This window comes from Hyperoodon ampullatus (assembly GCF_949752795.1).
Source record: "Hyperoodon ampullatus genome assembly, chromosome: 3".
NCBI lineage: Eukaryota > Metazoa > Chordata > Mammalia > Artiodactyla > Ziphiidae > Hyperoodon > Hyperoodon ampullatus.
Genome location: NC_136916.1, coordinates 20179053 through 20202605, shown reverse-complemented (window position 1 = coordinate 20202605; position 23553 = coordinate 20179053). Strand labels below are relative to the sequence as shown.

Here is a 23553-nt window from a genome sequence, read left to right as displayed (position 1 = left end):
TGTCTCACAATCAAAGGCTTAAAAGTAACTGGCAATATTCTTTTCTCTCTTAGTTGTACATGAAATAATGATGCACCTCATAACTGATGGCACCTCAGACTTGATGAAATGCAGTATATAATTTTACATAATAAAAATAATTCATCTATGATTTTCTCAATTAGATAATTCTGAATTATCTACTCACTATATTAGCACATTCCATCTCCCTTGCCCCACTAAAATGAAAAAACAAATGCTCATTAATGCTGCTGACAGGAGATAAAAACCAATATAAAGGAAAAAAGTAGTGATGTGGTTTCACTGCGAAATGTTACCATTTAAGAGACCAATGAATGAACCAAATTAAAATTTTGCTTAAGAAATCTTTAGTGAAATCCCTCAGAATCCGTATCTTCTGGGGAAAGTATCTATCTTAGCTATGATGTATGTAATCATGATAATAGTTAACAAAATCCTTTAATTATTCACTGTTGAATAAACAGAAATGGATCTCCTCCAGGTTCCTAAGGTCAACAATCTATGACCTGTTGTGGTCCTAAAATATGCGGGTGAAGTAGGGGTTTTAATTTAGTGTAAGTTAGAGCATTAGAATTCTCTACCAGCATTATTCATAATTTCTTGAATTACCAGCAACATAATCACTAATGTGACTTCCAAGTCCAAACTAGCATAATAACAAAAAAAAACTTGAAATTTTTCATTTAAACACAACTCTTAAAAATTAGATACAATCAATTTAGTCCGAGCTTTCCACAAAATAAAAACTCTCCAAAAAAAGATATACCATTTATTATTTTTTCTCCTCAGAGGCAAAAGTGTAAACAAGTTGCTTCTAGCAATGATTAAGTTATTTAAGTTCCTATAATTCTTAAATTTTTTCTCTCAAAATAACAGGAAAGCATCAGAAGAAATATTCCCACTAGAGCTCATGAACAAAAATCAATGAGAAATAAGTTCTAGAAAATATGCTAACAACAATGATAAAAAGTTCTGTTGACAAGGGATATTTTCTAAGAGATAAATAAACAAGAACTTAGACCTTACAATCATCATTGCAGGGTAAAAACACTAAGAAATTACTTTTTTTTACCTACCTTTGTCTGGGAACTATAAAGAGTGCCCGGACCAGCTTCTTCCTATTTGCTTTTGTGTTCATGTTCATGCAAAAATCCATTGCTGCCTATAGGAGAAAAAGCAAACTTTTTTCTTTAAAAAATCTCCATTTAGCTACTGAAAGCAGAAACCCTGCATGCTACAATGGATTTCTAATAGTTTCTAAACATTTCACAATGGTTTTAAGACACTAGTATTATAAGCATATCCCAAACTTTAAAGATCACTAAGCTTAAACTCCTCTCTCCTTATATATCTCAAAATATATGTTTCATAAACTTTCTAATTGCAACCTAGTGTTAGAAACAGAACTTCAAGTGAGTAGATTGAAGACCCACCATGACATGTTTGGCCAATAACTATATGAAATGTGCAATCCATGCTTTTGATCTCATAAATCAATGTTAATATCAGGAAAGTTTTCTGGTAAAATGTACAAAGTAACAAGAAGCCAGGAACCAAGAAAATTACTAATGCTAATAAGGATAACCAAAAAAGAATAAAGACCAACTACGTATGAGACAAAGACACAGATTATCCCCAGAAACGTGTAAAAGTGCTTCAACACTGAGTAAAAATGTTTACTGTCAACAATCAGATCTGATAACAAACTAAAGAAACCACATCATAGGACTACAATAAATACCCATAATTATTATTTAGTACAGTAATCCACTATTCTATATTTTAATAATGAAAATGTGTTCAATATTTCATCAATATGTCTAACATCTAATATAAGCGTAGAAGAAAAGCTATGAGAAGTGTATGTTCTGGGAAGCCATTAGAAAAAAAAACTATGAGTAGTTGGTATTTTTTAAATACAGGTATATATATTTTTTAAACATTATCAAAGATTTTCAATATACATGGTTTAAGAAAATAACAAGTTTAAGCTATACTTTACAAAGAAAAAACTATTATCAAATATCCTTTTGGGTATCTCAAGTATTTTCCTTCCATAGGTTCACATGATTATTTTATCATTAATCCCAATCTTTAGGTAGATTTGAGGATCAGGTAACAAAGATCCTCAGATTTCCCTACAAAGGGGTTCAACTCTTCAACAATACACTCACTGAAACACCTCCCATTTGATTAAAACTTTTGCTGAAAAAAAATGACACAACTAATGATGATTGGATTCAAACCCAGGAAACTAACTCACATTGAAAGTATTCACCAAGATTGAAACTGTCACTATTAGTCAAAAGTAAAACCAATGTAAATGTTTTCTTCTGCTTGTAAAGGGAGTATAATAAATTTTATTAAAGTTTATATTTTATAACATTAAAGCTTCTTACAGCTAATTAGAATAACAAAGAGAAAAGCTGAAAATATACTAAAGTTCCTTCAAGTAATTCACCCATATGAAACACTGAAAAATTCTAGACCAGTATAATAAAAATCCCAAAGGTCATGTACTCAGAAAAGAAAATTGGTCAACACTGGAAAACTTCACACACACACACACACCCCTCAAATCAACATTTTTTGAAAAATATAAAGAAAAAATTTTAATGGCTAATAATGGCCTATGTTTCAACATAAATTAGGAAACAAAAAATAAGATGTACTTCAATAACTATTTTAGAACATTATCCTTTAAAGGGCAATAAACACTTTTCCTACCACAATAATCAAAGGCCAGTTAGATGGAAGAAAACTACAATGCTCAAAACTCTGCAAAGATTAGGAGTTCGTAAAACATGTAAATGCCTGGTACACATAGTGGTGGCTCAATAAATATGTAGAATAAATGAATAAAAGACTACATGAAAACTGCCAGAATTAATATATTTGAGGAAATTAAAAAGAAAAAAAAAGCTTCACATGTATATTAATTCTTAGATTTAACCAGCCCTGTCCTTTGGGGAGAAATGAAAGCAAAGGAATCACTGGGGTGGTGCCTGTCTGCCCGGGTTACAAGTGCTGCCTGACAACTCAACAAGCAGTTTTTGAAAACTTGTTTCAAAACGTTGTTAAGTAAATGAAAGACAGTTCAACAATCATTTTTTATTTTTTTAAGTAAAAATAAACTCTTCTGATCATCAAATGCATGCAGAAATAAGCATCACCATGAATGACATTACCTGCAGAAGTCACCTAAAAGAAATCTTCACTTCGGGTTATATATTGTTACATAAGTATTGAATTCAAAAGAATTCTTAGATTTTTCTATTTCCCAACTACGTTTCCTTCTTAACCCATTTGGACTTCTGCCAATATAGATGGAAAAAATTCCTTTCATGAGGAAGCTGACTCCCAGGAGGAACCCACTGGGGTGCAACAGGGCAGGGTAACCTCCTATTTTCCATCTGAACCTCCAAGAGCTAACCCAGAATTTAACATATGGTCATTACTGAGCTGGGCACTGCAGGATACTTTCCAATACAGATTCACATGAGATCTTCCCACTCAACTTTCAGGATAGCACTCAAAATGGCTGCAAGTGTGTGGCAGGCATGTCAAGGTATCTCTCATCCTGCTGATATCCAGTGAATATATGAAAATTTAGCAGGGGAAAAATTCAATCATATCCCAACCTTAGGAAAATAAGCAGTTGTTTAAAAGGTAGTCTCCACTATATTCTACAGATGAAAGAAAAAAAGAGACTATCTCTTCAGAAAACAGACATAAATGTTGTAATTACTAAGTTTTTGAAAACTGTACATTGACCTAATTACTCCAAGAGGTGACTAGCCAATTTGGAATTTTTTTCAAGCCTATTTGATTATATGAATAGTTACTGAAACACATCTAAATTATTTGTAGAAGAGCTAAACAAGCTGAAAGTCAAAAAACAACTTGATGTCTGTAGTACTCTATAGGGAACCCTCAATGCATTATGGGGAGAAAAAAGGATAAAAGATTACATTACACCTTGACTTAAAAATGATTTAAAGCAATGATTTTCAAACTTTGGGTCTCAAGAGTCTTCTACACTCTTAAAAATTATTAAGGACTTGAAAGAACTTTGTTTTTGTGGGTTAATATGTTTATCAGCAGTTACTGTTTTAGAAGTTAAAACAGAAATTTTCAAAATATTAATTCACATAAAAATACCAATAAATCTATTAGTTAACATTTTTTGGAAATTTTTTTTAATGAAAAAAATTTAGTGACAGAAGAGTGGTGTTCTTCTAGAAGATACCTTGGATTCTCATATCTATAGATTCACTTATCTATTTATGCACTCAATCTGTTGTGACATGTTGTTTTGGATGAAGTATATGAAGAAACTCCAGGGACTTCTCTGGTGGTGCAGTGGTTAAGAATCCGCCTGCCAATGCAGGGGACACGGGTTCAAGCCCTGGTCCAGGAGGATCCCACATGCGGTAGAGCAGTTAAGCCCGTGCACCACAACTACTGAGCCCGCATGCTGCAACTACTGAAGCCCGAGCACCTGGAGCCTGTGCTCTGCAATAAGCCCACGTGCCGCAACTAGTGAAAGCCTGCACGCAGCAACAAAGACCCAACACAGCCAAAAATAAATAAATAAGTTTATTAAAAAAGAAAAAAGAAACTCCAGTTTCACACATATATGTAGCTGGAAAGGGAGGCATATTTTAATATTGTTTTCAGTAATTATAGATATTCTTTGATACTTCACCAAAACTTGACAAGTGGTAGTTTCTTAACCATCAGTTGCAATGTGAAATCTGAAACTGTATCTATCAATCAACTTCTCATGCTCTGCTAGATTAAAATCCATTGGTCTATCTTGCACTGAGTGAATTTTTAATATCCAATCAAGATTTTGTTGACCTTATGTACTGGTAATTCAGAACAGTGGTTCACTGAGCTATGCAGATCTTCCGAACACTTACACAGTGTTTCTAAATTACATTATTTAACATCACCACTCATCTTATCAGGAAAGTTTCACCAATAAAGCCTCTTCAGAAAAGAACTGGGAAGATGTCAAGCTTATGGTGGTGAACATAAGTTTTCCAAAATTCTAATTTTTGCTGGAAACTCAAATTTGTCCACTGGCAATAAATACTTTTAACTGTTTCCCTTGAAGTGAGAGGCTCACCTGTTCATGTTAGAAAAATGTCTGCTAAACACCCACGTCTGAATAACCACAATTCGTCCATCAGTTCTTTCAAGTAAAAACGGTATTCTATGTAAAAAGCAACTAGTTTAGCTTGCAACTCAATCACACAAATGATTGAGGCAACCTTTTCTCGAGGCAACCTTGAGACAGTATATGTGCTTTACACATCCTTCTTATTTTATCAAGTTAAAAGGAAGTGTACTCGAAGATTGAAATGAAACAAAATTACTCCAATTTTTATGGATTCATCAAAGAGATTCTTAAGTGAAAGTAGCATTGTTCTTTTAATTGATAATGCACAGCAGTGGCTACTAGTACAGTCTGCTACCCATGCAGCTTGATTCGTGTTAAAATGCCAGCAGCTTTACCCATCACCACTTTTGCAAATGTCAAAAACAGTGAAAAAGTGGGGGAAAAAAGATCCTAGTATTAGTATGGAAAGAGTTTTGACCTTACAGACGCCCTGAAAGTGCCTCAGAAGACACCAGGAATCTACAGAGCATACTTTAAGAACTTCTGGTCTAACACAGTATTTCCCACACTGAGGAATCCCTATGTGAAGGGGAGAGGTATCAAGCTAACAGGATTCTAGAGACAGTTCCACCCCCAAACACAGCATCTACAAATTGGCTACCACTGTATGTGTTTATTTTGAATTCCCATATTAGATTCCATTTGAAGAAATGGTTCATTCTACAGCCACAACAGTCCAAAAACCATAGACGTTCCTAATTCGAGCTATCCTACAAGGTCTACGTGCTTAAGTAAAGTCACACAGAGGCAATCATACCTTGTCTATTAGATCACGGTTGACACAGTTGGGCAATTGCTGGAGAAAAGCATCTACTATGAGCTTGAGATGAGATCCAGTGCTGGCTTCTTCATCCTCTTGTTCTAATATGAAATTCATTTTTAAACAGGTTTAAAAATATATATACATAGACAATATAAGAATAAAAACATCGAGTAAGAAGTTATCTGGGGCATAGATAATCTAGAGCACTTTTCTTACTCATGAAAAAATGAAGCATTTTTTGAGATATTACCCTAGAAAGTGTGGGTATCTTTAGAATCATAACCCTACATCACTACTGTCTTTCAGATATCAACTGTAAAAAGGCAAACTTTTACATGAAAAGTCATTTACATGATACGTCATAAGTTGCATGTAGTTTTATAGTAGATCTGCTATTTTTATCTGTCATGCATCCCTTCTCCCATGTCTTCAATTAACAGTACAATCATCACTTGCCCTCGAAGGCAATCCATGGGATTCTGATGGGGAAGGGTGCTGTCCAAGCACAGACACCACCACTCCTCTCGGCCACAGGACTAGCCAAGTCCTTCCATGAGGCTTATACACAGACAGTGGGAGACAAGCCCTCTTTTCTTCTGATGTCACTAACTGGTTTGAGCCAAGGGTAGCCTCCAGCCATGCCTCCCTCCCTTCATGACATGGATAAACAGAATCTGCAGTAGGAAATAATGAAGCCCATAGAGAGACAGGCAATACTGACAGAAGGTATCTTTCTAATGAAGAATCCTAACTAATAAAGAAACTTGATGGGAAGTATTCAGGAAATAATTAACAATGTGCTATTTTTATTACTAAATATAAAACATTACTCAATTATAAAGATAAAATTACCACAGATGAACTGATATACTAATTGTCTTTTTATCTCTCAACTTTCAAATACACTTATGTTAAGACTGTAAAGATTATATCAGAATTAGAATACATTATAAGGACAATGCTAGCAAGTAGAGAAGTGTAAGAAATATCTATTAAGATTCAGATTATCACTAAAGTTTGTAGTCACATAATATAGGACATGTAGTATTTCTGTTCCAAATCAAATTCCAAAAAAGTGATGGCCTAGAAACAACAGGAAAACAAGGAATAAAAGAGTAAAGACCCATATACTCAGGCAAGGGCTTTGTGTAGAAACACTAATCAAAACTTGGGAATTCCCCAGCGGTCCAGTGTTTAGGACTCCGTGTTCTCACTGCCGAGGGCCCGGGTTCAATCACTGGTCAGGGAACTAACATCCCACAAGTTGCACAGTGTGGCCAAAAATAAGTAAAATAAAAAAGACGTTTAAAAAACAAAAAAACAACTAGTCAAAAATTAAAATTTTTGGCAATATTGTTTACCTTGCTCATCAAGAAGTTTCTTTGTAAGATCTTCAGCTTCATCTCCACCCTCTAGCTCCAAAGTGTCATCATTAATCTCTAGGTTCTCCAACTCAAGCTCCAAATCATCAGGACTTGATACCTCCTTATTATCCTTAGGTTCCTTTGCCTCTGTTTGAAATCAAAGAATCAGTACCTCTGAATTAAAAGTCATATTGAAAACCTGCTGCAAAAAATACAAAGACTTGGGCTTCCCTGGTGGCGCAGTGGTTGAGAGTCCGCCCGCCGATGCAGGGGACACGGGTTCATGCCCCAGTCCGGGAAGATCCCACATGCCGCCGAGTGGCTGGGCCCGTGAGCCATGGCCGCTGAGCCTGTGCGTCCGGAGCCTGTGCTCCTCAATGGGAGAGGCCACAACAGTGAGAGGCCCGCGTACCGCAAAAAAAAAAAAAAAAAAAGACTCACAAAATCTGCATCATTTGTCTTAGAATCTACATTTATACCTGGCAAGAAATTTGATATATTCAGATTTTTTAAAATACATTATGCTCATTGAGAACAAAGACCATAACTTCTTTGATTCTGTATGCCATCTGTTCACTGAAGAAATGAACATATGGATGGATTGATGGATTGATGAATGGAGGGATGGAGACATACATGGCATGAGGATCTGTGGTAAAGATGAGGGGAAGATAAAGCTGATGAGATAAAGTGGACTCAAATTAATTAAGATGTCCATATTATTCTGTCATTCATTTAATCTAGTGACTCAATGTTCGTATTACAAAACTAGTAAATAAAAAAAATTTTTACAAATATTATTTTGAAACTAATCTTTATAGCACTTTAATATAAAAAAATTTGTCCTCCACCATTTACCTTTGTAATCATCCTTGTTGGACTCTTTATTCTGACAACTTTTTTCATTATCTTTAAACAAGATGGCTGGAACAAAAGCTTTCAAATCAATGAGGTTCTCATAAAAATTCCGAGCATCTTCATCTTCCCATATACCACCTTCCAAGTCATATTCTCCAGGTTTACCAGGTGTAAATATATCAATTCCAGGCCCATGCTCTACAATAAAATAAATCACAAGGAATTAAAACCAATAAACCTTGAATGTTTTGATTAACAGACGCTTCTTCAATCCACAAGCACTCTGGACTGTTCATGTAACCATCTTTACCAGAAAATCACAAACTGTGATTTAAGTAAAGCTCTAAACCAGGACAGACAAGAGGAAAGTGTAGGATAAAGATGCTTTTCTCTTAAATGTTTTAAGCAACTGATATGAGATTAAGTAGCCATTTGATATATTAGGCCCACCTTCATAAAACTTAAAACCAATATAAGAAATATACAAGCCTGGTCATTCCTAAACATCCAGCTTAAAGTCCCACCTCCCCTATGAAGCATTTTTTTAAGACTCGCAACCCTCTGTACCATTTATATCATAATTATCATCACAAGTTTATGGTTTATCTTACCATAAACCCTTAAGAAGCAAAACTCCTTTTGGTATCTTACCATAAACCCTTAAGAAGCAACCCTCCTTTTGGTATTTACTTGGTATAAGACAGATTGCCATAAATGGTCAATTGATAAATAACTGGAAAGGAAGGGAAGGAATGATGAGGAAATACATAGATATTTCAGTAGAGAGTGGAAAACCATGTATAACACACACACAAACACACACACACACACACACAGAGTCTACCTTACATACAACTACACTTTCTTAAACTCAGAACCGTAAAAGTAACTAATTTCCTACTTCATGATCATGAGACCATTCATGATTTTATCTATCCTCACTGTACATCTCTCCAAACTAGAAAATGATCCTGCAGATTAAAATTCACCCTGAGGGGTTCCCTGGTGGTGCAGGGGTTAAGAATCCTCCTGGCAATGCAGGAGACAAGAGTTCGAGCCCTGGTCCGGGAAGATCCCACATGCCGCAGAGCAACTAAGTCCGTGCGCCACAACTACTGAGCATGCGTCTAAAGCCCATATGCCACAACTACTGAAACCCGTGCACCTAGAGCCCATGCTCTGTAACAAGAGAAGCCACCGCAATGAGAAGCCCACGCACTGCAAGGAAGAGTAGTCCCCACTCACTGCAGCTAGAGAAAAGCCCACGAACAGCAACGAAGACCCAATGCAGCCAAACATTAATCAATTAATTAATTAATTAAAAAAAAAGAATCTAACAGAGCAGAAACCAGAATTAAAAACAAAAAAAACAAAACAAAACAAAAAATCCTGAAAGGGACGTCCCTGGTGGCGCAGTGGTTAAGAATCCGCCTGCCAATGCAGGAGACATGGGTTCGAGCCCTGGTCCAGGAAGATCCCACATGCTGCGGAGCAACTAAGCCTGTGTGCCACAACTACTAAGCCTGCGCTCTGGAGCCTGCGAGCCACAACTACTGAGCCCACGTGCCACAACTACTGAAGCCCACGTGCCTAGAGCCTGTGCTCCGCAACAAGAGAAGCCACCACAACGAGAAGCCCGTGCACCGCAACTAAAAGTAGCTCCCGCTCCCCGCAACCAGAAAGCCCGCGTGTAGCAACAAAGACCCAACGCAGCCAAAAATGAATAAATAAATAAATAAATTTATTTTAAATAAAAAATAAAACCGATGGCAGAACTTTGTCAACTTTGTTACACAGCATTTACATGTACATTGTATTAGGTATTATAAGTAATCTACATGATGATTTAAAGTATATGGAAGGATGTGTGCAGGTTATATGCAAATACTAAGCCATTTTATATGAGGGACTTGAGCATCGTTGGGAGGTCCTGGAACCAATCCCCTGCATATACCAAGGAAGGACCATAAATGTATTCACAGTATACAATGGGTATTTTCTTATTGAGGATGTAAAATACAAAATACCTTCTTGTATTATAAAAGGACACTTTACAAATATTTCACTCTTAAGATTTTTAAGTAAATAGGATCTTCAGACAGTTTTAAGATTAATAATGTATTAACATTTATCTACCGAAAGTAATTTTTCAAGTAGTTGTTGTGATATGTTAGAATAGTATATTAGTAGCCTTACCAAAAAGGAAGTTTAAAACACCTTCAAAATAATATGGAAAGTAACTCATCTTACAAATGATAAACAATTTATCTTATAAAACTGCAAAGTAGGCTTTAATTCTAAGTAACAATTTAAGATAATATACCATTCAAAACAACTAAATTAGCTTAGTTGTTTGGCCTGAGGCAACCCAACACTGAAGCCTACCTGGGCTCTTTGGTGGGGTTAATGGCAGACTCCGGGATGGCTCACGCCAACGAGTACCTCCCAGAACTTCTGCTGCCAGTGTCCTAGTCCCCACGGTGAGCCACAGCCACCCCCCACCTCTGCAGGAGACCCTCCAACACTAGCAGGCTTGTGGATGAAAGGCTCTTGGTGCTGCAACCAGGAGTCAGTGCTGTGCCTCTGACGTGGGAGAGCCAACTTCAGGACACTGGTCCACAAGAGACCTCCCAGCGCCACGAAATACCAAACGGCTAAAATCTCCCAGAGATCTCCATCTCAACACCAACACCCAGCTTCACTCAACGACCAGCAAGCTACAGTGCTGCACACCCTATGCCAAACAACTAGCAAGACAGGAACACAACCCCACCCATTAGCAGAGAGGCTGCCTAAAATCATAAGGCCACAGACACCTCAAAACACACCACCAGACGTGGACCTGCCCACCAGAAAGACAAGATCCAGCCTCATCCACCAGAACACAGGCACTAGTCCCCACCACCAGGAAGCCTACACAACCCACTGAACCAACCTTAGCCACTGGGGGCAGACACCAAAAACGATGGGAACTAAGAACATGCAGCCTGCAAAAAGGAGACCCCAAACATAGTAAGATAAGCAAAATGAGAAGACAGAAAAACACACAGTAGATGAATGAGCAAGATAAAAACCCACCAGACCTAACAAATGAAGAGGAAATAGGCAGTCTACCTGAAAAAGGATTCAGAATAATGATAGTAAAGATGATCCAAAATCTTGGAAATAGAATAGAGAAAATGCAAGAAACATTTAACAAGGACCTAGAAGTACTAAAGAGGAAACAAGCAATGATGAACAACACAATAAATGAAATTAAAAATACTCTAGAAGGGGTCAATAGCAGAATAACTGAGGCAGAAGAACGGATAAGTGAGGTGGAAGATAAAATAGTGGAAATAACTACTGCAGAGCAGAATAAACAAAAAAGAATGAAAAGAACTGAGGACAGTCTCAGAGACCTCTGGGACAACATTAAATGCACCAACATTCGAATTATACGGGTCCCAGAAGAAGAAGATAAAAAGAAAGGGACTGAGAAAATACTTGAAGAGACTATAGTTGAAAACTTCCCTAATATGGGAAAGGAAATAGTTAATCAAGTCCAGGAAGCACAGAGAGTCCCATACAGGATAAATCCAAGGAGAAACACGCCAAGACACATATTAATCAAACTATCAAAAATTAAATACAAAGAAAACATATTAAAAGCAGCAAGGGAAAAACAACAAATAACACACAAGGGAATCCCCATAAGGTTAACAGCTGATCTTTCAGCAGAAACTCTGCAAGCCAGAAGGGAGTGGCAGGACATATTTAAAGTGATGAAGGAGAAAATCCTACAACCAAGATTACTCTACCCAGCAAGGATCTCATTCAGATTTGATGGAGAAATTAAAACCTTTACAGACAAGGAAAAGCTGAGAGAGTTCAGCACCACCAAACCAGCTTTACAACAAATGGTAAAGGAACTTCTCTAGGCAAGAAACACAAGAGAAGGAAAAGACCTAATAACAAACCCAAAACAATTAAGAATATGGGAATAGGAACATACATATCAATAATTACCTTAAATGTAAATGGATTAAATGCTCCCACCAAAAGACACAGACTGGCGGAACAGATACAAAAACAAGACCCATATATATGCTGTCTACAAGAGACCCACTTCAGACCTAGGGACACATACAGACTGAAAGTGAGGGGACGGAAAAAGATATTCCATGCAAATGGAAATCAAAAGAAAGCTGGAGTAGCAATTCTCATATAAGACACAACAGACTTTAAAATAAAGACTACGAGAAGAGACAAAGAAGGACACCACATAATGATCAAGGGATCAATCCAAGAAGAAGATATAACAATTGTAAATATTTATGCACCCAACATAGGAGCACCTCAATACATAAGGCAAATACTAACAGCCATAAAACGGGAAATCGACAGCAACACATTCATAGTAGGGGACTTTAACACCCCACTTTCACCAATGGACAGATCATCCAAAATGAAAATAAATAAGGAAACACAAGCTTTAAATGATACATTAAACAAGATGGACTTAACTGATATTTATAGGACATTCCATCCAAAAACAACAGAATACACATTTTTCTCAAGTGCTCATGGAACATTCTCCAGGATAGATCATATCTTGGGTCACAAATCAAGCCTTGGTAAATTTAAGAAAACTGAAATTGTATCAAGTATCTTTTCCGACCACAATGCTATGAGACTAGATATCAATTACAGGAAGAGATCTGTAAAAAATACAAACACATGGAGGCTAAACAATACACTACTTAATAACGAAGTGATCACTGAAGAAATCAAAGAGGAAATCAAAAAATACCTAGAAACAAATGACAATGGACACATGATGACCCAAAACCTATGGGATGCAGCAAAAGCAATTCTAAGAGGGAAGTTTATAGCAATACAATCCTACCTTAAGAAACAGGAAACAACTCAAATAAACAACCTAACCTTGCACCTAAAGCAATAGAGGAAGAAGAACAAAAAAACCCCAGTTAGCAGAAGGAAAGAAATCATAAAGATCAGACCAGAAATAAATGAAAAAGAAATGAAGGAAACGATAGCAAAGATCAATAAAACTAAAAGCTGGTTCTTTGAGAAGATAAACAAAATTGATAAGCATTAGCCAGACTCATCAATAAAAAAAGGGAGAAGACTCAATTCAATAGAATTAGAAATGAAAAAGGAGAAGTAAAAACTGACACTGCAGAAATACAAAGGGTCATGAGAGATTACTACAAGCAACTATATGCCAATAAAATGGACAACCTGGAAGAAATGGACAAATTCTTAGAAATGCACAACCTGCCAAGACTGAATCAGGAAGAAATAGAACATATGAACAGACCAATCACAAGCACTGTAATTGAAACTGTGATTAAAAATCTTCTAACAAACAAAAGCCCAGGACCAGATGGCTTCACAGGCAAATTCTATCAAATATTTAGAGAAGAGCTAACACCTATCTTTCTCAAACTCTTCCAAAACATAGCAGAGGGAGGAACACTCCCAAACTCATTCTACGAGGCCACCATCACCCTGATACCAAAACCAGACAAAGATGTCACAAAAAAAGAAAATTACAGGCCAATATCACTGATGAACATAGATGCAAAAATCCTCAACAAAATATTAGAAAACAGAATCCAACAGCACATTAAAAGGATCATACACCATGATCAAGTGGGGTTTATTCCAGGAATGCAAGGATTCTTCAATATACGCAAATCAGTCAACGTGATACACCATGTTAACAAATTGAAGGAGAAAAACCATATGATCATCTCAATAGGTGCAGAGAAAGCTTTCGACAAAATTCAACACCCATTTATGATAAAAACCCTGCAGAAAGTAGGCATAGAGGGAACTTTCCTCAACATAATAAAGTCCATATATGACAAACCCACAGCCAACATCGTCCTCAATGGTGAAAAGCTGAAAGCATTTCCACTAAGATCAGGAACAAGACAAGGTTGCCCACTCTCACCACTATTATTCAACATAGTTTTGGAAGTTTTAGCCACAGCAATCAGAGAAGAGAAGGAAATAAAAGGAATCCAAATGGGAAAAGAAGTAAAGCTGTCAGTGTTTGCAGATGACATGATATTATACATAGAGAATCCTAAAGATGCTATCAGAAAACTACTAGAGCTAATCAATGAATTTGGTAAAGTAGCAGGATACAAAATTAATGCACAGAAATCTCTGGCATTCCTATACACTAATGATGAAAAATCTGAAAGTGAAATTAAGAAAACACTCCCATTTACCATTGCAACAAAAAGAATAAAATATCTAGGAATAAACCTACCTAAGGAGACAAAAGACCTGTATGCAGAAAACTATAAGACACAGATGAAAGAAATTAAAGATGATACAAATAGATGGAGAGATATACCATGTTCTTGGATTGGAAGAATCAACATTGTGAAAATGACTCTACTACCCAAAGCAATCTACAGATTCAATGCAATCCCTATCAAACTACCACTGGCATTTTTCACAGAACTAGAACAAAAAGTTTCACAATTTGTATGGAAACACAAAAGACCCCAAATAGCCAAAGCAATCTTGAGAAAGAAAAACGGAGCTGGAGGAATCCGGCTCCCTGGCTTCGGACTATACTACAAAGCTACAGTAATAAGACAGTATGGTACTGGCACAAAAACAGAAATATAGATCGATGGAACAGGATAGAAAGCCCAGAGATAAACCCATGCACATATGGTCACCTTATCTTTGATAAAGGAGGCAGGAATGTACAGTGGAGAAAGGACAGCCTCTTCAATAAGTGGTGCTGGGAAAACTGGATAGGGACATGTAAAAGTATGAGATTAGAACATTCCCTAACACCATACACAAAAATAAGCTCAAAATGGATTAAAGACCTAAATATAAGACCAGAAACTATCAAACTCTTAGAGGAAAACATAGGCAGAACACTCTATGACATACATCACAGCAAGATCCTTTTGGACCCACCTCCTAGAGAAATGGAAATAAAAACAAAAATAAACACATGGGACCTAATGAAACTTAAAAGCTTTTGCACAGCAAAGGAAACCATAAACAAGACCAAAAGACAACCCTCAGAATGGGAGAAAATATTTGCAAATGAAGCAACTGACAAAGGATTAATTTCCAAAATTTACAAGCAGCTCATGCAGCTCAATAACAAAAAAATGAACAACCCAATCCAAAAATGGGCAGAAGACCTAAATAGACATTTCTCCAAAGAAGATATACAGATTGCCAACAAACACATGAAAGAATGCTCAACATCATTAATCATTAGAGAAATGCAAATCAAAACTACAATGAGATATCGTCTCACACTGGTCAGAATGGCCATCATCAAAAACTCTAGAAACAATAAATGCTGGAGAGGGTGTGGAGAAAAGGGAACACTCTTGCACTGCTGCTGGGAATGTGAATTGGTACAGCCACTATAGAGAACAGTATGGAGGTTCCTTAAAAAACTACAAATAGAACTACCATATGACCCAGCAATCCCACTACTGGGCATATACCCTGAGAAAACCATAATTCAAAAAGAGTCATGTACCAAAATGTTCATTGCAGCTCTATTTACAATAGCCAGGAGATGGAAGCAACCTAAGTGTCCATCATAGGATGAATGGATAAAGAAGATGTGGCACATATATATAATGGAATATTACTCAGCCATAAAAAGAAACGAAATTGAGTCATTTGTAGTGAGGTGGATGGACCTAGAGTCTGTCATACAGGGTGAAGTAAGTCAGAAAGAGAAAGACAAATACCATATATTAACACATATATATGGAATCTAAGAAAAAAAAAACGGTCATGAAGAACCTAGGGGTAAGACGGGAATAAAGAGAGACTTACTAGAAAATGGACTTGAGGATATGGGGAAGGGGAAGGGTAAGCTAGGATGAAGTGAGAGAGTGGCATGGACATAAATACACTACCAAATGTAAAATAGATAGCTAGTGGGAAGCAGCCGCATAGCACAGGGAGATCAGCTCGGTGCTTTGTGACCCCCTAGAGGTATGGGATAGGGAGGGTGGGAGGGAGGGAGACACAAGAGGGAAGAGATATGGGAACATATGTATATGTATAACTGATTCACTTTGTTATAAAGCAGAAACTAACACACCATTGTAAAGCAATTATATTCCAATAAAGATGTTAAAAATAAATAAATAAAGTAGAATCTCAGCCTTAAAGAAAAAAACTAAATTACGAATAAAAATAAGCACAGAAATATTAGTATCGCAAATGTCTAATTCACCTTATTACCTATCCAAGAAATAAAGTAAATCTTTCTGTAGCTCCAAGTATGATTTAAGACAGGCCCCTGTTAGACACAATCTAAGGATATCTATTACAGAAGAACCTGAAGGGACTTCCCTGGTGGGGCAGTGGTTAAGAATCCAGCTGCCAATGCAGGGGACTCAGGTTCGAGCCTTGGTCCAGGAAGATCCCACATGCTGCGGAGCAACTAAGCTCGTGCACCACAACTACTGAGCCTGTGCTCTAGAGCCTGTGAGCCACAACTACTGAGCCCATGCGCTGCAACTACTGTAGGCTGCGCACCTAGAGCCTGTGCTCCACAACAAAAGAAGCCAACATGATGAGAAGTCTACGGACCACAAAGAAGAGTAGCCCCTGCTCACTGCAACTAGAGAAAGCCCAAGCACAGCAATGAAGACCTAATTCAGCCAAAAATTAAATAAACAAGTAAATTTATTATTAAAAAAGAAAAGAACCTGAAGAAATTCATCGTATCATCATATGAGTTAATTACTATTCTCTAAGTGCAAAGCCTTTTCCATTCAGAGAAGCATTTCAAGCAGATTTTCAATGTTCTTATTAGGTCTTAATACTACTTCTTCATTTAAAAAATTTTAAAGACATTTCAAAACATCCATTTTCAATATTACACATCTGAGAAGACTAAAGATATAAGTGATTACTGCCTACTAAAAAAAATCACAATGTTTGTTTTTAAGGATATCTTACCTTCTGGTGTTGGTTTGTCTTGAGGAAGATCTGGCATATTTTCATCCAAAAGGTCTGCTAAGGATTGAGAGTTTGCCAGCAGCTTCTGATAAGACATAGCAAATTCCTCATACTGTTTATGTCTATCTTCGCTTAGCTCCCCTTTAGAATGTAGAATACGCCTATAAACAAATGATGAAATAATCTGATAATCTTATCAAAATAGATGGGATCATGTATTATTACATTGGGAATGTTCCATAAAATTTGACTTTATCACACAAGCTTATTAACACAATCCTCTTTAACAACTTATTTTTAATACTTAACTTTCAAGACATATCTGAAATTAAAACTTGTATGTCAAATTCACCTAAACAATTAAAATTTTTTAAACAATTGAATTTTCACACTGGCTCTTCAGAAAACATGAAGTGTGATTAACACTTATGCTTGCAGAAATATAAAATTCAACAGTATGCCACTAATTTTTAGTATTTTGTTACAGCCATATTCCCATCAGACATACAAGTTGGTTTTCAAAAATAGCACGTTATAGAAAGAATCAGTATCTTTAAACTCACACAATGATTTGATTCGAGATTATCTTGAAGAAGCCTACATCTTCCACGTAGTCAATTCTCAAGCTACTGTGCAAGCACTCGTTATTTATACATTTAACAAACATTAACTGAGCAAACCCACTTAATCAAGGCCAGGCCGCCCTGAGGAGCATTGGACACAAGTACTCCTGCACTCTGCAAACAGTTCACTAATAAGCCACCCATAATTAGAAACGTAAAACTAATGAAAATTTTCAAATTGCATAAAGTAAAAAATGTACTGTAGTAGTTTAGATGGTTGAAGTGTCTATAGCTGTACCCAATTTTTCTATAACTAAATATTTATGTAGTAGTGTAACATCTGAAATTTATAAACCTTAATACAAATACAATATGGATTTCAAAAAGTCAATTATAAATTGAAAATTAAGTCATTTTCAAAAGTAATATTTAAAAGTATTTTTTATTCCTTGTTTTGAGTTTCCTTAGGAACAGTGAAGAAAACGAGTTAGAGAGTTTTTTGTGTGTTATTTCCTTAAAAGTTACAGAAAATGAAGTAGAAAATCCATCCCTACACTTATTTATCCCTGCTTATTTGGAACAATTTCCGAAGTTTCCCATCTTATCCCATTCTTATCCACAGGAACTTTTGTTTAAATGCTACAATATTCCAAATATCAACATTTTCTATTTTTAGGAATAGCAGTTCCCATTTACAAGCACAAGATAGATCAATACAAAGATCAATTATTATTCATTAAATCCAATTCTTTTTTTCCCCAAATCTGGCCTATTAGGATCTAAAGTGAGAATTTTTCACTCACTTTCTTGTGATTTAAATACACATTAGACAATATCGTTCTACAAATAGATAAGTAAAATGCCAAGATAGTTTAACCATAATAATCCAGGCTAAAAAGTATTCCTCTAACAACACTGTCATTAAAGAAGTTTCTTTCTCTCTTCAAACATATATTTCAGACTAACTTTACAGGCAAAAAGAAAGTTTCTTTCAGTAAGTTTTATGAATGAATTTTTTTAATTAAAGCAAAAACCCAAGCATTTAAAAATATTCAAGCCATGAAAGAAATGACTGACATTACTTTAAATGAGCTTGTTAGAACTTTTTTGTTGTTGTTAGAACTTTTAATTAGAAGTCATGTCATTTTTGAAGTTAAAAAAGCCATTAAAATTAAATAATTTGAATAAATAATACTCAAAGGCAGGCTACTCTAAAATGTTCTACAATTATTAGGAAAAATGTAAATTAATAAAAACTTGAGTTTATTCAGAAACAAATTATGTTAAAAGGGATAATAGTTCCAAGGGATTTCAAAACCTCTAATGACAACTAAGATGCAAAATTACTTCAGCTTGAAACGAAATTGGAAAATATCTCAAAATACCATGAACCTGGAACTTTATTTCTCTAACAAGTTGACATTCTGGTCATCTGAAGAACATACACCCAGTTTAGGTTATACAATATTCACTAAGGATTTATGACATACAAGCTGTAGCAAGGTGGTGACTATTTTATCAGAACAGAAAATGAACTCTTTTTTCCAGTATCAACTTCACTTTCAAACTTTTGCCTGGGACTTTGCATGGGTAAATTAAAAGTGACTGAATTCTATGAGGGGTCCCTTTGTATGCATTCAGTTCCTTTCCATTTCCCCTGGAACCATATAAAACTTTGAAGCTTCAGAGATATTCCTCGTCCTCCCAAAACCTCAATTCCACGATTAAACTTTTAACAGTACTAATTTACCTAACTACTTAATTTATACGTGTTTAGGTTATTGTCTAATGAGAATAGTTGGGGGGGGTTAGATTTTGGTTGACTGGTTTTCTAATTGAATCTTATACTACGCACTCAGAAAGCAGTACAGGATACCAATGAAATGGCATTAGAAGAGTTCTGTTATACACAAAACTTATATAGTCATATGTATTTTTTCCTCGACCATTTATTTAATATACATTTCCTAAACATCCGACAAATCCTATAGCATGTAATAAGACTACAGACTTCAAGCAAAGAAAGAACCCATAACAGGTACCTGAAAATTTAAAATCCCTAGTCATTTAGAGGTTCTAATGAAATTTAAATGAAACAGTTTCTAGCTAATGTACTATATGAGTCAGTTTTTATAAGTTTATGAAGTCCATATGGAAGTTTTTCAGTTTGATTAAATTTTAGACCTGTATGAGGGAACTAAATATACACAGCACCTTTGACCAGAGCACCTTTTCTGTACATCAGTATAAATCTCACCAAAATTTCTTATGTAAATTCCATGGGAATATATCACTAAGCAAAATCAAGCTACAGATATGATTCATCACATATCACTTTAATTACAATCTCTTCAGAAACACATCTATTACACAAAGCTGCTTTGAAGCCATTATTCTGAGACCGTCATAAACCAGAGGTCAGCAAACTTTTTCTGCAAAGCGCCAGATAATAATTATTTTAAGCTTTGCAGACCATATGGTCTTTGTTGCGACTACTCAACTCTGCTGATACAGCACAAAAGCAGCCACAGACAATATGTAAACAAATGAGTGTGACTATGTTCCAATAAAACTTTATTTATGGACACTGAAGTCTGAACGTCATATAGTTTTACTATTTCACAAAATGTTCTTTTGATTTTTTTGAACCATATAAAAAGGTAAAGACCATTCTTAGCTCACCAGCTGTACAAAAACGAGTGGTGGGCCTAATCTGGCCTGCAGGCCATAGTTTGCCAATCCCTGTCATAACTGGAGATAACTGAATATCACTGTTAAATATATTATAAACAAGTTCATTCTCTCTCCTGGTATCACTGAACGATAGGGAGGAAATGGTACCATAAAGATATGAAAAGTAAGCAATGAAAACAAAACTAATTCCAAGTCTTAGTCACTGTAATAAAAAAATAAGAAAGTAGACCTCCTTCACCCAAAATATGAGATATCACTATCTGGGAGGACCCCCTAAGGTACATCGATCCTTGATTTTTGGAGTGTTTTTTATATTACATTTAATATTATTATTTTTTTTTTTTTTTTTTTTTTTTTTGCGGTACACGGGCCTCTCACTGCTGTGGCCTCTCCCGTTGCGGAGCACAGGCTCCAGACGCGCAGGCTCAGCGGCCATGGCTCACGGGCCCAGCCGCTCCGCGGCATGTGGGATCTTCCTGGACCGGGGCACGAACCCGTGTCCCCTGCATCGGCTGGCGGACTCTCAACCACTGCGCCACCAGGGAAGCCCCCTACATTTAATATTAATTTAACTTAATATTGTAAAACTGACAGAAAATTTCAAATAGTCCATTCTGGAATCTAGCATTATATCTCATAAATAAGAAAAGCCACAGATGCCTCAAAAAATTCTAGCATTGAGACATTCGGTTTTCTTTTTTTCCATTTTTTTCATTTTTATTGTTATTGCCTGACTTTCTTGCTATTTCTTTTATTTTGTATAGTGTTTATTCTGTTTTGTATTGTTTTTAAAAATGAATTTTTAAAATAACCCATGAAAGTTTAAGAAGTTTAACATACAAATTTTCACAATCATAAAAAGGCACAAAGAGAAATTCTCATTCAAAAACCTTTCTGAAGGATTGAGGAGGCAATATACCATTAATGGTGAACTAACATTTATTGAATACTTACAATGTGCCAGATACTGTTATTAAATGCTTTTACACATATGAGTTCACTGCATTGTTGGCATGTACCTCAGAGGCAGAGTGCTATTGTTATCCCATTTTACAGAAGAGAAAACCAAAGCACAGAGATGTGAGATAACTTGCCCAAAGTTACAGAATGAGTAAATGACATCTAAAACTTGAACCCAAGCAGTCTGGCTCCAAAGTCCACTCTCGTAACTACTGGATTATACTGCCTCTCAAATAAAATTAAAATTATCCACTTGGTACCTTATTTTGAATTAGGATGTCTCTCAAATGCATATCAAAGGCAAGCCTTCCCACATTGAGGTTCTTGTTTTATATTCTCTTTTGGGTCCTTCTTTTGTTTGGATTTGACTTTGTAAGTCCTGAGTAGCTAATGAGTTTACTAGACACCTTAAAAATAAGTACTAGGACTTCCCTGGTGGTGCAGTGGTTAAGAATCTGCCTGCCAATGCAAGGGACACAGGTTCGAGCCCTGGTCTGGGAAGATTCCACATGCCACAGAGCAGCTAAGCCCATGCGCCACAACTACTGAACCCGAGCTCTAGAGCCCACAAGCCACAACTACTGAGCCACAGGCCACAACTACTGACGCCTGCGCACCTAGAGCTCGTGCTCCGCAACAAGAGAAGCCACCACGATGAGAAGCCCGCGCACCACAACCGAGAGTAGCCCCCGCTCACCGCAACTAAAGAAAGCCCACGCACAGCAACGAAGACCCAACACAGCCAAAAAAAACAAAACAGAAGAGTAGCCCCCACTTGCCACAACTAGAGAAAGCCCACGCACAGCAACAAAGACCCAATGCAGACAAAAATAAATAATTAATTTAAAAAATACATAACATTAAAAATAATAATAATAAAAAAATAAGTACTAAATGCAGATGAAAATGAGTACTATGGAAGATGTGAAAAATACAGAATGAAAAGGTAGGAAAGAACCTGATTCTATCATTTGCTATCCAAGTCACATTGGGCAAGCTCTTTAATCCCTAACTCAGATCTATCACCTTCAAAATACAGGTATTTCTTTCAAGGGTACTGTGAGGATCAATTAAAATCATACATCTGATGCACTATATCAATGTAAAACAGTATTTTCGTGAAAAAAAAAAATGCCAGAGCTCACTGTAGAAAAAGCAAGAACTTCAATGCCAAGTATTATTTTGATCTTCTATTAGCCAAGTTAAAAAAGAAAAAAATATTGAAAAGACCACAGAAAATCCATTTTAGCCTTGTTCTTATGCAGTAATGCAAAACAACATAGAACACATGGCCAAATCTTGAAAAAATAACCATGAAGCAGACCCATGAAAAACTACTAGGTTTCACTTTTCATCTCCTTTAGCGCTCTATCAAATTCTCATGAGAACTTAAATTTTCTTGTGGCTTCATTTTAGAATTTGGTCACAAATGTTGTACAATCTTATATGAAAAGAGACTAGCGCAATAGTTAAGCATAACTGTACCCAAAGATTTATTAACCAACTATGTCAAAGTCATTGACTCAGAATTAGAAAATATCTGGAAGGAGGTAACAATTTTGAAGCACTTATAAAATTGTTAAAGCCTCTTTAAGTCTAAAGCACAGTGATATAACATTTTAATAGTGCTTAAATATTACTACACAATTTATTAAACAATCTCCCTGTAAAGGTAAGGTACAACTTATCTGGAAAGAATGTGAAAGGTAAAAGCAACACTATTTAATTTCACATTGATGTGTTTTCAGGTTTCAACACTGTTAAAGTAATGCCTCATGAATTTGCAATAATAAAAGAAATCTCTGGCGGGGGCGGGTGATGAATTGGGAGATTGGAATTGACATATATACATTAATATGTATAAAATGGATAACTAATAAGAACCTGCTGTATAAAAAAATAAAATAAAATTCAAAAAAAAAAGAAAGAAAGAAACCTCTCTGGTTTTATTAACACGGGAAAAGCCTACATTCTACCTACATTTTTCTTCCTTACTAAACTTTAAATCATTTACTGCTGTTGGACTGAGCATGCAATCATGAAGGTCATAATTCACCAGTACTGAAAAGAGAAACATACCCCCACTCCCACCAATTAAGGAGAAAAAAAAGAAATTAAGACACTTGAGAATTATTCAAGCAAGAATTCTGACTTAATATC

General features: G+C 36.0%; 1 protein-coding gene across 1 annotated transcript in view; it reads right to left on the bottom strand.

The window, feature by feature from the left end:
- UPF2 (UPF2 regulator of nonsense mediated mRNA decay) overlaps positions 1–23553 on the bottom strand; it is a gene marked incomplete at its 3' end in the record, with an annotated part of 88385 nt that overhangs the window by 55865 nt on the left and 8967 nt on the right. Inside the window, exons 3-7 of the mRNA XM_079701206.1 lie at positions 17177–17337; positions 8195–8392; positions 7334–7483; positions 5967–6070; positions 1098–1183 (exon numbers count right to left, since the gene is read on the bottom strand). Coding sequence (XP_079557332.1) covers positions 1098–1183; positions 5967–6070; positions 7334–7483; positions 8195–8392; positions 17177–17337 — 699 coding nt within the window. The remainder of the gene's footprint in view (positions 1–1097; positions 1184–5966; positions 6071–7333; positions 7484–8194; positions 8393–17176; positions 17338–23553) is intronic.